General features: G+C 47.5%; 1 protein-coding gene across 6 annotated transcripts in view; it reads left to right on the forward strand.

Moving 5' to 3' along the window:
* KDM5C (lysine demethylase 5C) overlaps window positions 1-13,825 on the forward strand; it is a 31,755-nt gene extending 17,930 nt beyond the window's left edge. For 3 of the 6 annotated variants that reach the window (XM_065916926.1, XM_065916929.1, XM_065916925.1), the window contains 14 exons: window positions 1,512-1,631; window positions 1,743-1,937; window positions 6,199-6,380; window positions 6,470-6,594; window positions 6,722-6,869; window positions 7,479-7,584; window positions 8,524-8,882; window positions 9,476-9,614; window positions 10,088-10,267; window positions 10,413-10,550; window positions 10,734-11,333; window positions 11,610-11,688; window positions 11,825-12,024; window positions 12,133-13,825. In XM_065916926.1, the coding sequence (XP_065772998.1) occupies window positions 1,512-1,631; window positions 1,743-1,937; window positions 6,199-6,380; window positions 6,470-6,594; window positions 6,722-6,869; window positions 7,479-7,584; window positions 8,524-8,882; window positions 9,476-9,614; window positions 10,088-10,267; window positions 10,413-10,550; window positions 10,734-11,333; window positions 11,610-11,688; window positions 11,825-12,024; window positions 12,133-12,492 (2,931 nt within the window). In that variant the 3' untranslated portion in view covers window positions 12,493-13,825. The remainder of the gene's footprint in view (window positions 1-1,511; window positions 1,632-1,742; window positions 1,938-6,198; window positions 6,381-6,469; window positions 6,595-6,721; window positions 6,870-7,478; window positions 7,585-8,523; window positions 8,883-9,475; window positions 9,615-10,087; window positions 10,268-10,412; window positions 10,551-10,733; window positions 11,334-11,609; window positions 11,689-11,824; window positions 12,025-12,132) is intronic. The other 3 variants (XM_065916928.1, XM_065916931.1, XM_065916927.1) reach the window with 1 other exon arrangement.
* The last annotated feature ends 135 nt before the right edge of the window (window positions 13,826-13,960 follow it).

Below are 13,960 nucleotides of genomic sequence, written 5' to 3' on the forward strand. Positions count from 1 at the left end.
AAAAAAGCAGTTTGAACAGAGGCTGGGCTGGGAGAAGTAAAGTTGAAAAAGAAAAGGGAAGACACCTCATTAAAACTTTCAGAGATGAGCATATGTTGCAATCATAAAATAAGAACAAGATGCTATTTTAAAAGAACATGCTAAGAACAAAAAAGAGCTCTTGGAAATTAAAATTAATGATAGCAAAAGTGGAAAACTAAATAAAAAACATAGAAGATAAACAGTTAAGGCTATCTCCCAGAAAATAAAATAAAAAGTTAAAGGTAGAAAAAGCTAGAGAAAATCAGGTAGTTCAATATTCAATAATTCTCTCTAAAAAGAGAATAAATGAAAACTGAAAGGATCAAATTATTAATGAAATTGTTGAAGAAAATTTCCCTCAACTACATGAGTTTCCAGAATCAAAGGGCCTACCTAGTACATGCATGAGAATAGATCCACACCAAGGTATATCTGGTGAATTTTCATATCAAACACTGGGACCAGAAAACTCATACAAGCTTTCTGAGAGAGAAAACTGGTTTCATTCAAAGCATTACAAATCAGAATGGCTTCAAACTTTCAAAGCACCATTGGAATCCAGAACACTAGAACCATACCTTCAAAATGATTTTCAACTTAGAATTTTATATGTGCAGTCAAATTATCAAGTGTGAGAGTAGAATAGAGATATTTTTCTAAATTCTTCCCACTGTTTCTCAGGAAGCTGTTGGATGATGTGCTTAATTAAGCACAGCAAAGGAGCAAACCAAGAAAGAGGAAGACATGGGATCTAGGAAACAGGAAATCTCTCCTGGGAGAGTGAAAATCCAGGGAGGGCAGCTGGTCCCAGTTGTAACAGATCATAAGGTTCTATGAGAGACTGCTACAGAAAGGTGAAAAGTGATAAGAGTTTTACATTTGTCAAAAAGGTTGGGATTAAATTACTAATACATGCATAGAAAACTAAGCAAATTGAGAAATAGAAGGCTATTTTTAGTATAGTCTTGAGGCATGATATTTAGAATTGTTAAGGTGAATGCCAAAATAATCAGAAGAGGTGAAAACCAATGGCTCTAGGAAATGGAGAATGGCAGGGCCTGCTGATTTTATAACAGATCTTGTAGAACCACTTGGTGTGAAACTGTTTACATGACTGGTAACAAAAATTGTTACTGAGAAAGGAATGGCCAGCTTAAGGGAAAGTTACATTTTGAATTTTTATAAAAATCATTAAGGAAGTTGAAATATTTTGGTATATTTCCTGCTTTTGACTCAAATTCTCTTTTTTTTAAATTAATTTATTTATTTTAATTGGAGGCTAATTACTTTACAATATTTCCTGTCGTCACAAATCAAAACCTTGAGAACAGAGACCAGTGGTCCTCTCTGTTGGAGTTGGTGGGTCTGGGAATCTGTTGTCAGACTGTTCCCTGAGACTTTCCTTCCTCTCCTTGAGGACTCTGCACTTAGATGAGGTTTCTATAGACTATGGAAAACTTATCTCCGCAATCTTGGCTTTTCTTCCTCAGGTTGTCCGCACAAACCAGTGTGCAGGAGAATTTGTCATTACCTTCCCTCGTGCTTACCACAGTGGCTTTAACCAAGGCTACAACTTTGCTGAGGCTGTCAACTTTTGCACTGCTGACTGGGTGAGTCTGGAGTGTGATGGGGGGTGGCAAGGAGAAGCAGGAGGGTGGTAGGGAAGCTGAGGCACCATTGCCTCCAGACTTGGCTATACTCAGCCTTGAACCTGTCCACAGCTGCCAGCTGGTCGCCAGTGCATTGAGCACTACCGCCGACTCCGAAGATATTGTGTCTTCTCCCATGAGGAGCTCATCTGCAAGATGGCTGCTTGTCCAGAGAAGCTGGACCTGAACCTAGCAGCAGCTGTGCATAAGGAGATGTTCATCATGGTGCAGGAGGAGCGGCGTCTGCGAAAGGCCTTGCTGGAGAAGGTGGGCGGTGGGGATAGTGCACAGGATTGGGTACCCTAGTCTGGCAGAGGTAGGGAGAGGAAGAAGTAGTAGTAGTAGCCTCTACTCTTGGGAAGTACTGAAAAGAAGTAGACACATCTAAGTTGGAAACTACATTCTATTCTTTACTATTTACTAATAACTGTTGGCAAGTTAATTTACCTGACTGAGCATCAGCATTCCCATCTGAAAAAAAAATGGAGATTATAATAGTGCTTATCTTTTTGGATAGTTGAGTGGATTTAAGATGTTAAGTGGGCTTCCCAGGTGACTCAGATGGTGAAGTATCTGCCTGCAATGAGAGAGACCCAGGTTCGATCCCTGGGTCAGGAAGATGCCCTGGAGAAGGAAATGGCAACCCACTCCAGTACTCTTGCCTGGAAAATTCCATGGATGGAGGAGCCTGGTAGCTACAGTCTATGTGATCACAAAGAGTCGGGCATGACTGAGCAACTTCACTTTCACTTTCTTTTCTTTCAAGGTGTTAAGTAAGTGACCCATAGAAGGTGCTGGTATAGCTGCTATTCATGATTATTTAAATAACCCAAGATCAACTGACATAACAAAACCCCCACTTGCTGATACGCTGGACAACCTTTTCAGGTTACCTAACCTCTCATAGTCTCACTCTCACACTCTATAAAATGGGAATAAATAACTTGCGAAGTGGTTGTAAAGCTTGAGTAAGGTGATTTATGTCAAAGCATCTATTACTGCACTTGCAGTGTAGCAGCTGCTATTATTGATAATAATACATGAACAAAATAATTGAAATATGGAATATTAAGAAATGCCATTGTATTGCAATTCAAATGGTTTAGCAGTTCAGATTGGGTTAGTGTTACTGAGTAGAAGGCAGGTAGATTCCTCATAACATATCAGTTTTGTTTGAAGGTGAATGGGACTGCTGTTCATGTACTTTGGCTGCCTTCTTAAAGCTCCAAACTTGCTCAGTTAGGGAATTGACTTAGTGAGAGTGCTCCATAGGATGACAGAAGAATGCTGGTCCTGAGGAATCCCATGCTGGATCTCTTTTCTTAAAATAAGGAAATTTAGGCTAGTATTTTCTTATTTTAAAACTCATTTATAACTTTCCTATGAGCATGGGCTGTAAGAATTGCAGCTTTGGTAAGTGTTGGAAGTCTAGGGCCTATCAGTCTGTGGTATTAGTTGATGGGCTTTTCTAACCATCATTTTTTCTCTCTGTTCAGTGCTGTTATTAAATGATGACTTTGGGGCTCTGCTAGGCTACAGGAAGGAGCCAAAGCAAGGTGGGAAAAGTAGATGTTCCCATACTAACACTCAGAATTCTCTACATTTGGCCCTTACCTAAGAGAAGAATTCTGGAACCCCTAGTCTCAAAATTCTGTAAAAGATTGTGTGTGTGTGTCCTTTTCTAGCGAGAGGGCTCAAATTCTATAAAAGATTGTGTGTGTGTGTGTGTGTGTGTGTGTGTATGTATGTTTGTATATGTGTTTGAGTCCTTTTCTAGCAAGAGGAGTCATAGCTTACATCCAGTTCTCTAAGGAGTCCATGATCCAAGAATACTTAGGGGCTTCATCCTAAGAGCAGCATTCTCTAGCTTCGGATTCAAAATAGGCTGTAGTCAGATTTTCACTTTGTGCAAGTTACTCTAAGACTTTGAGATAGGCCTGTGAAATATGTGTCTTTATCTGCAAATTAGCTAATATCAGTAAATATTTGTTGAGTGCCTATTTTTCTCCCTCCTATAGTCATCATGTTATACATTAGACTCCCCCAAATCTATCTATTTTCTAACTGGAAGTTTGTGTCCTTTGACCAACATCTTCCTTTTTTCCCTACCTCCCTAGCCCTTGGCCACCACCATTCTACTCTGTTTCTTTTTTGTTTTGTTTGGCCGTGCTGCTGCAAGCCGGCTTGCAGGATCTCAGTCCCCCAACCAGGGGTTGAACCCAGGGCATGGCAGTGAAAGTCTGGAATTCTAACCACTAGGCCACCAGGGAACTCCTACTACTCTGTTTTTAGGAGTTTGGGTTTTTTAGATTCCATATATAAGTGATACCCTGTGATATTTGTCTTTTTTGTCTGATTTGTTTGACTTAGTATAATGCCTTCAAGGTCCATCTGTGTTGTCACAAATGGCAAGATTGCTGTCTTCCTTATGACTGAGTAATACATATTCCATTATATGTATATGTACATATACACATACATATACCACATCACCTTTATCCATTCATCCATTTATGGACTCTTAGGTTATTTCTGTATCTTGGCTATTGTGAATAATGCTGTAGTGAACATGGGAGTGCAGATATCTTTTTGAGATCCCAGTTTCATTTCCTTTGGAGTATACCCAGAAGAGGGATTGCTAGATCATATGATAATTCTATTTTTAATTTTTTGAGAAACCTTCATACTGTTTTCCAAAGTGGCTGTACCAGTTTGCATTCCTACCACAGTGCACAAAGTTTCCCTGGTCTCCACCTCCATATTCTCTCCAACATGTATCTCTTTTCTTTTTGATGATAAGCCATTCTGACAGGTGGGAGGTGATATTATGGTTTTGATTTGCATTTTCCTGATGGTTAGTGATGTTGTACATTTTTTCGTGTACCTATTTAGCCATTTGTATGTCTTTGTTGGAAAAACATCTTTTCAGGTCCTCTGCCCAGTTCTTATTTGGGTGTTTGGGGTTTTGCTGTTGAGTTGTATGAGTCCTTTATATACTTTGGATGTTAACCATTTATCAGATAGACAGTTTGCAAATATTTTCTCCCATTCCATGGGTTGCCTTTTCATTTTGTTGATGATTTCTTTTGCTGTGCAGATGCTTTTTAGTTTGATATAGTTCCACTTATTTATTTTTGCTTTTGTCGCTTGTGCTTTTTAAAGATACCATGTACAAGAAATCATTGCCCACACCAATGTCCAGGAACATTTTCCCTATATTTTCTTCTAGGAGTTTTATGGTTTCAGTTCTTACGTTTAAGTTTTTAATCTACTTCAAGTTAATTTTCATGAGTGATATAAGATAAAGGTCCAGTTTCATTTTTCTGCATGTGATTATCCAGTTTTCCCAGCACCATTTATTGAAGAGACTATCTTTTCCTCACTGAGTATTCTTGACTCCCTTGTCAAATATTAGTTGAGTGTATGTATGAGAGTTTATTTTTGGGCTTACCATTGGTTTATGTGTCTGTTTTTAATGTCATTACCATACTGTTTTGATTACTACAGCTTTGTAATATAGTTTGAAATCAAGAAGAAACTTGATACTCCAGCTTTGTTTTTCTTTCTCAAGGTTACTTTGACTGTTGAGGGCCTTTTGTGGTTCCACTATTCTAAGTGCTAAGATACTTTTCTAAGTCCTTAGTGACTTTACCTTTGTTAATCCTCATAACAACCCAATGAGGATAGTACCGTAGTCTCCATTTTACAAAATAGGGAAACTGAAACCCAGAGAGGTTTAAATAATTTACTGTTTATCAACACAGCTAGATTTGTAATGTGCAGTGGACTCATGAGCAGGGTTTGTAATGTGCAGAGCACATTTGTGGCAGGGTGGGATTTGTAATGTGCAATGGACTTACACAGAAGTTAGGTCAGTACAGAAGACAAAAACTGTTAGAATCAAAATTTCTCTCTAAAATCCCCCAAATTGCCCATAATGTATAGCATTATATTGTCTTTCAGTTAACTCCAAGATAACTGGCTTTTCCTCCATTTTTGGAGTGGATTGCTTTTTTTTCATCCAATCAACAGATAAAGTCATTGGCTTAGGTTTGGAACTTTAAACACTGGATACAAGCACATAGAGTTTATTTCTCTTAAGTTATAGATGTGTATGCAGTGTGCTGCTAAAGCACCCAGCACAGTGCCTAGAGCACAGTGGGCTCTGAGTGCCTGGAAGCTAGCATTATTCCCCAGTACACGACACTTGTCTTGACCCCTTCCACATATTGCCGTCTCTCTGGTGCCTTGGTCCACATTTTCCTCACCTTCTTTCACCCCTAAGGCCCTTTCTGCTAATCTGAAATTTACCTGATTTTTCTTCCTCTCAACCTACATTGATCTTACCCTGCTTCATATGCTTACCCAGCTTTGAAAGTCTGGACTTCACAGAGGCAGTGTGATCTGTGCAGTTTTGTCTCCTTCATAGCTCTTAGCACAGATTTGAGTCTTTAACATGGAGCTCAGTGGTGGCTGAGTTAGGGATTTCTGCAGCCCTGTTCTGGTTCTATATAATGAACACCCCCAGGGCATCACTGAAGCTGAGCGAGAAGCTTTTGAGCTGCTCCCGGATGATGAACGCCAGTGCATCAAGTGCAAGACCACGTGCTTTCTATCAGCCCTAGCCTGCTATGACTGCCCTGACGGCCTTGTCTGCCTTTCCCACATCAATGATCTCTGCAAGTGCTCCAGTAGCCGGCAGTACTTGAGGTGAGCAGGGGGCCTACCTGGAGGAAGTGGGCTAAGGAGGAGGATGTAGAACTGGGCCAGATGTGCTCTTCCCTGCCCTCTTCCTGTAGGTATCGGTACACCTTGGATGAGCTCCCTGCCATGCTCCATAAGCTGAAGGTCCGGGCTGAGTCCTTTGACACGTGGGCCAACAAAGTGCGAGTGGCCTTGGAGGTGGAGGATGGGCGGAAGCGCAGTGAGTGATGGGGGGACGGAGGGACTCCACAGGCAAGTTCTATTCCCTTTTCTTCTGTACCCTCCACCCCCTTCCTCTGCCTTTACTCAATACTGCCTACTCCTTGCTGCTCTTATTCTCTCTCCAGGCCTTGAAGAGCTGAGGGCACTAGAGTCAGAGGCCCGTGAGCGGAGGTTTCCTAACAGTGAGCTGCTGCAGCGACTAAAGAACTGTCTGAGTGAGGCAGAGGCTTGCGTGTCCCGGGCTCTGGGGCTGGTCAGCGGCCAGGAAGCTGGGTATGGCAGCGTGAGGCATTGGGCACAGATAGCCTGCTGAGGAATGAGCACCTTAGGAAAAGGACTATTGGCGGGGGGTGGTGGTGAACTCTGAGTACCTTTAGCAGGTGACATCAGCAGGAAGCTGACAAGCACTGCCATTGGAGGAAGTGGGGAGGCAAGAAGGCCAGGCAGCTAGAACAGTGGGGAGTACCTCAGTGCTAGGAAAGCTAGGATTGTTTCTTTTTATCAGTACCTGAAGGTACTGATTTCAGACAGGCTGAGGTCAGGGAGTTGTGGGAGGTTTAGGGATAAGAAAAGGACACAGAAGCATACACTTAATCTGAGTTCACAGTAGAATATGGATTATAATTGTCCAGCTTCTGTTGCCATCAATTTCTAAGCTTTCCCCACCAAATAAATCCTATATTCCTCTCTTCTAATTCTTTCCCCTCATCATATGAATATGCATGTATCTTAAAACTCTCCCTCTAACCTGGGCATTTGCAGGGAACTGTGAAGTATGAGAGGTCAGGGTGGGCATGTATGAGGAAAGGTGTTGGGCCTTAGTACAGAGATTGAGGGAGGGGACTGGGTTGGACTTGAAACCCTACATGTGAAACTCCATAGCCCCCACAGGATGACTGGTCTGCAGATGACCCTTGCTGAGCTCCGGGCCTTTCTGGAGCAGATGAACAACTTGCCTTGTGCCATGCACCAGATTGGGGATGTCAAGGTGAGGAGGGGTGAACTTGGGGTGCTGCTGAGGGTTTGGGGGAGGGGGAGGGACCTGAGCAGCAGGCCACTCTTGACTTCTTTCAAAAGTGGCAAGTATTTGGGCAAGACAGGATGCACCTGTGAGTGATGGAGGTAGGAGGCAAAGGGTTTAGCAAACTGCCTGTTAGAAATGGGATTTGAGGGGCAAGTGGCAAGGGTACAGATACAGGATGCTTAGTCAAAGAAAGGTTTCCTCTTCAAGGTAGAAGAGGAGAAAGGAAGTAACAAGGGTGTTTGTGGGCCTGGAAAGCAGAGTCAAGTTCAGGAAGGTACAGAAAAAGGATGGAAAGAGCAGTGGACACCAGTGTGAGTGTAGATTGTGATAAGGCCAAGCATAACAACATTTTTAAGACAGAGGGTCTCCTGATGATATATATCAGGATCCTTTGGGCACTTAAATAAAGCATAGATTCCTACTGCTGCTGCTTAGTCACTTCAGTCCTGTCTGACTTTGTGCAACCCTGTGGACTGTAGCCTGCCAGACTCCTCTATCCATAGAATTCTCCAGTCGGAAGTACTGGAGTGGGTTGCAGTTGCCATGCCCTCCTCCAGGGGATCTTCCCAACCCAGGGATCAAACTTGGGTCTCCTGCGTTGCAGGTAGATTCTTTACCACTGAACCACCAGGGAAGCCCTTTAGACTCCTGACCAATCCCTATTAAGAATCTCAAGGAGTGGACCCAGAGATCTGCATTTTAACAAATGTCCCAGGATATTTAGTGGGCAGTGAGTGTTAGGAACCACTGCTTAGGGCCTGGTGAAGGAAGAGTGCCTAGACCATGCTAGGTTCTCTTCCCAAATACTGAAGGGTAAGAAGGTAAGTAGGGCAGAGGTATGTGGTGGTGGGACCTCTGTGTGGGCTCTACTGAGAAGTTTGTTTTTTGTTTGTGTCCTGGTAGGGTATTCTGGAACAGGTGGAAGCCTACCAAGCTGAGGCCTGTGAGGCTCTGGCCTCATTGCCATCCAGTCCAGGGCTCCTGCATTCCCTGCTGGAGAGAGGGCGGCAGCTTGGCGTGGAGGTACCTGAAGCCCAGCAGCTCCAGCGGCAGGTGGAACAGGCACAATGGCTGGATGAGGTTAAACGCACACTGGCCCCCTCAGCCCGAAGAGGCACCCTGGCTGTCATGCGGGGACTGTTGGTAGCAGGTGCCAGTGTGGCCCCTAGCCCTGCTGTGGACAAGGCCCAAGCCGAACTGCAGGAGCTACTGACCATTGCCGAACGCTGGGAGGAGAAGGCCCATCTCTGCCTGGAGGCCAGGTAGGTCCAGCTTCTTCCCCTCCCTGCTCTACTGCATCCTTCAGAGTTTAGCAGAGAAGCTGAAGATGATTCCCATGGGTGACCTTGGGCACCAGATTCCTGTATTGGTGTATTGACTATCCTATCCTCCCCTTTTTTGTTTAACTCTGTATTACACGTAGAGGCAGAGATAGTCTTACAGAGAAACAGAAATGGACAAATACAGAGCTATATAGAGGACTAGCTCCACAGGCTGACGTGTGCACACACTCATGAGAAGTACCAACAAGCAGATGAACACCTGTTAGTAGAAAGACCCCACACATGGAACAGTCTGACAAACTGCAATTCCCAGATTAATACTACAGGTTGTGTGTGTAGGCACTGCCAGCAGGCGGACAGACTGGTGGACAAGCAGAGCATGGGGATACGGCAGAAATTTGGTGCGTGCGATCTGGAACAAGCAGAGACTGACAGCCACTTGTAGGCAGAATACAAGCAAGTAGGCCCAAGTGGCAGCCACAGGAGCTCATACTGCTATACCTGAAAGTCAGACTGGGCTTCTGGTCATGGAGACCATCCCAGACTGAGCCCTCTTTTTTCCCTACCTTTAGGCAGAAGCATCCACCAGCCACGCTTGAGGCCATAATTCATGAGGCAGAAAACATCCCTGTTCACCTGCCCAACATCCAGGCTCTCAAGGAGGCTCTTGCTAAGGCCCGGGCTTGGATTGCTGATGTGGACGAGATTCAAGTGAGGACCCTGTTGCCCCACCCCCACTTCACCCCAGATCTCCAGTCTAGATGGGAGAGATGTCATACACTGTGTTGTACTGGGTTGAGTTGGGTTGGCTAGAGCGAGGAAGGGGGTATAGCATATTTTGAGGAGGCAGAATGTGCTTGGTGAGCAATGTGAAGAAGGGTTGCGAGGCTGGCCTGAGGGCTGGTTAAGATGAGAATGGTAGGGGCAGGGAGGCTAAAAGAGGCCAACCACAGCAATGTAACTGGTCTGGTGGTGCTGGGGACTGCCTGGATATCTGGAGGCTGAGCCAGTGGATGTAGGAGTTGGAGGAGAGAGCCAGGTAGGCATACCTTCCTTAGGATGAGCCTGTTTTCTTCTGGCTCAAGACTGTGAGTCCAGTCTATCTTCCCAATTCAGGGCCAGGGACAGAGTAGCATCAGTAGATGTTGGCGAGTTAAATTGAGCTTTCTCTTGCCCTGTCCCAGAATGGTGATCACTACCCCTGCCTGGATGACTTGGAGGGTCTGGTGGCTGTGGGCCGGGACCTACCTGTGGGGTTGGAGGAACTGAGACAGCTAGAGCTGCAGGTACTGACAGCGCACTCCTGGAGGGAGAAGGCCTCCAAGACCTTCCTCAAGAAGAATTCTTGCTACACTCTGCTGGAGGTGAGGCCTGGGATCCTGACCCACAGCCTCTCCTGCCTCTGGCCCAGATGTTGTGAGACAGCTCATGTGAGAACATGGGTTTGGGGCCTTTGGGCATTGGAAGGAGGGGAAGCCCAGACAGTCCCCCTCTGTCTGCCTGCCTCAGGTGCTCTGCCCGTGTGCAGATGCCGGCTCAGACAGCACCAAGCGCAGCCGTTGGATGGAGAAGGAGCTGGGGTTGTACAAATCTGACACAGAGCTGCTGGGGCTGTCTGCGCAGGACCTCAGGGACCCAGGCTCTGTGGTAAGGAGCTTAGGCCCAGATGGGGAGAAGAGTCTGGCAATGATAGTGTCTGAGCCTGGTGACCATAGGCAGACCGCTTGCTCCCTGTGCGTCAGTTCTCCTGGTTTGGGAGTGGGGTGTTCATGGTGCCAGAGAAGGAGGGTTGGGGTGCTGACCTCTCCTCCCCTGTCCTGGGCACGGCAGATCGTGGCCTTCAAGGAGGGGGAACAGAAGGAGAAGGAGGGAATCCTGCAGCTACGTCGCACCAACTCCACCAAACCCAGTCCACTGGCATCATCGACCACAGCTTCCTCTGCAACCTCCATCTGTGTGTGTGGGCAGGTGCCAGCCGGGGTGGGAGCTCTGCAGTGTGACCTGTGTCAGGACTGGTTCCATGGGCGATGTGTGTCGGTACCCCGCCTCCTCAGTTCCCTAAGGCCCAGTCCCACCCCATCCCCACTGCTGGCCTGGTGGGAGTGGGACACCAAATTCTTGTGTCCGCTGTGCATGCGCTCACGGCGCCCACGCCTGGAGACCATCTTGGCACTGCTGGTAGCACTGCAGAGACTGCCTGTGCGGCTGCCTGAGGGTGAGGCCCTACAGTGCCTCACAGAGAGGGCCATCAGCTGGCAAGGCCGTGCAAGGCAGGCTCTGGCCTCTGAGGATGTGACTGCTCTGTTGGGACGGCTGGCTGAGCTTCGCCAGCGGCTGCAGGCTGAACCCAGGCCCGAGGAGCCCCCTACCTACCCTTCAGCCCCTGCCTCTGACCCTCTCAGAGAAGGCAGTGGCAAGGATATGCCTAAGGTGAGCTGTGCAGCCCAGCTCTTTTCACCCTCAAATTCCTGTCTCCTAGCCCTCACCCTTAGGCTCCAGCCCTACCCCTGATCTCTGACTTTTGGTCTCCTTTGGCCTGGCCTTCTTGCCCCATTCTGCCTCCTCTCCAGATCCCTGTAATGCTCAATGCTGGCAGCCTGTGTCTGCCCATCTCCAGGAGGTGGAGGGTCCCAAGTCTGAAGTTGGTGGGCAGCAGTAGGACCAGGTTCTTCAGTTACCACTACCTTCTCTTCATCTCTTTGGCAGGTGCAGGGGTTGCTAGAGAATGGAGACAGCATGACCAGTCCTGAGAAGGTAGCCCCGGGGGAGGGCTCAGGTAAGAGAGGTAGGTCTAAGTGTGGGTAGGCTGTTAGTGAATCTCACCAGAGTGATCCCTGTGGTCCTTAGCTCTGTCATGGTAGGGGGCAGGGGTATAACCAGGAGAGTAGCCTCTAACCCAACCTGTCCCGGCAACTCCCCAGACCTGGAGCTGCTGTCCTCGCTGTTGCCACAGTTGACTGGCCCTGTGTTGGAGCTGCCTCAGGCAACCCGGGCCCCTCTAGAGGAGCTCATGTTGGAGGGGGACTTGCTTGAGGTGACCCTGGATGAGAACCAGAGCATCTGGCAGCTGCTGCAGGCTGGGCAGCCTCCAGACGTGGAGCGGATCCGCACACTTCTGGAGGTAAGGAGAGGACAGGTCATGTGCAGGGCTGGGAGGTCAGGTGGAGCAGGCAAGGAGCCCAGGCCTGACCACTTGTGCTGCACCTCTTTTTGCCTGTTGTGATCACAGCTGGAGAAGGCAGAGCGCCATGGGAGCCGAGCACGGGGCCGGGCACTGGAGAGGCGGCGGCGGCGGAAAGCAGATCGGGGTGGGGAGGGTGATGACCCAGCCCGAGAGGAGCTAGAGCCAAAGAGGGTACGGAGCTCAGGGCCAGAGGCCGACGAGGCCCAGGAGGAGGAGGAGCTGGAGGAGGAGACTGGGGGTGAGGGCCCACCCCCACCCCTGCCCACCACTGACAGCCCCAGCACCCAGGAGAATGGCTTGGAGCCTGCACTAGGGGCCAGTTCAGGCTCCTCGGGCCCTTTTCCCACTTTGACTCCCCGGCTGCATGTGCCCTGCCCACAGCAGCCGCCTCAGCAACAGTTGTGACAGTGGCTGAGCCTAGCACAGACCCCAACAGAGACCCCTTGGCCTCAAGGATCCTCTTTCTGACCATCAAGCCTGCTTCTTGGGAGGTGGGCGAGTAGGGGGGATGACCACCCCAGCCCACCCCTGAGTCCCTTGACTTTTATATTCTGACTCCAAGGTATTGTTCAGACCTCAGCTCCTGGGGGCTGGCCCCTGGAGTCCCCCTCCCTGGTAGCCTCTAACCAGCATTCCTAGACACCTGAGGCAGATAGACGGATGGGCAGGTGGCAGGGGGGTGGCTGGGACTGGGCCAGCACCATTCCAGAGAGACAGCCAGTGCATATGCAAACTGGGGGAATCTCCTCTCCCTTTTCTCCCCAGTTGTGGCCCTGGCCAGGCCATGCTACACTAACCTCACCTCCCCCTCTCACTCTTCCTCCTTCTTCCCCCCTTCTCCTGCCTCCGTCCCTCCCCTCACCTCCTTCTCCCTTCCCCTGACTTCCACCCAGGAGGAGGAAACTTCACATAGCTGTGCTCACAGTTTATTATTTTAAATAAATTTGGTTGGGGAGCTGAGAAGGGCTCCCTGAGATCTGAAGAAAGCTTTTGGTGCTTGTCCTCATTACCACCTTGACCTTCCCTCCATGTCCTACCCTGTCTCCTTTCCTCCTCCTGGGTTCATGTTGTAATAAAAGAAGATTGTTGGTGTGTAATTAATTTGTTCAAAAGAAAAAAGGCAAAACAAGAAACTTGGTTCCAACTGAAGCCTATTTTAATTTTATTTTATTATTTTCCTCTTGTTAGAAATAAAACCCTTAGCAACATTTTTTTGAAACATGTTTCTGAAGTGCATTTCTCTTCGGAAGGTCTCCATCACCTGTCAGTGGAGGAGCTGCAGTGCTGGTGGAACACGAGGGCTGAAGTCAGGGAGCTCTGAGTTCTGAAACGAGTTCTACCAGGTTCTCCTTAACCATGGGCAAGACATCCCAATTCTCCCCCCCACTCCACCCCCAAGCCAGTTTTAGCCATCTCCCAAGAGATAGGCCCTGGCACGTAACTCCTGCCACAGCCTTCTCCAACTTTATGCCCTCCTGTCTACCCTCTTCGAGCCCCTAGAGGGATGGTTTGGGGGCAGGGCTTTACTGAGGTATAATTTACACACAAAATTTACCTGTTTTAAATGTACAGTTCAGTGATTCAAAGGGATGTTTCTATCCTGCTTAAAACCATCCATGATGCGTCATTGCCCTTAAGATACACACAGACACACGGTTGACCCTTAAACAATGGGTTTGAACTGAGGGTCCACTTAAACTCAGATTCTTTCCAATAAATATGTATTGACACTACTGTACTATATACCATGTGTCAAATCCGCAGATGATATGGAAGACTGGCTTTAAAGTGACATGCCGATTTTCAACTGTACAGGGGTTGGTGCTCCCTAACACACACATGTATACATACACCCGTGTAATCTCATTCTGAA

The sequence above is a fragment of the Muntiacus reevesi genome, chromosome X, assembly GCF_963930625.1.
Source record: "Muntiacus reevesi chromosome X, mMunRee1.1, whole genome shotgun sequence".
Classification (NCBI taxonomy): Eukaryota; Metazoa; Chordata; class Mammalia; order Artiodactyla; family Cervidae; genus Muntiacus; species Muntiacus reevesi.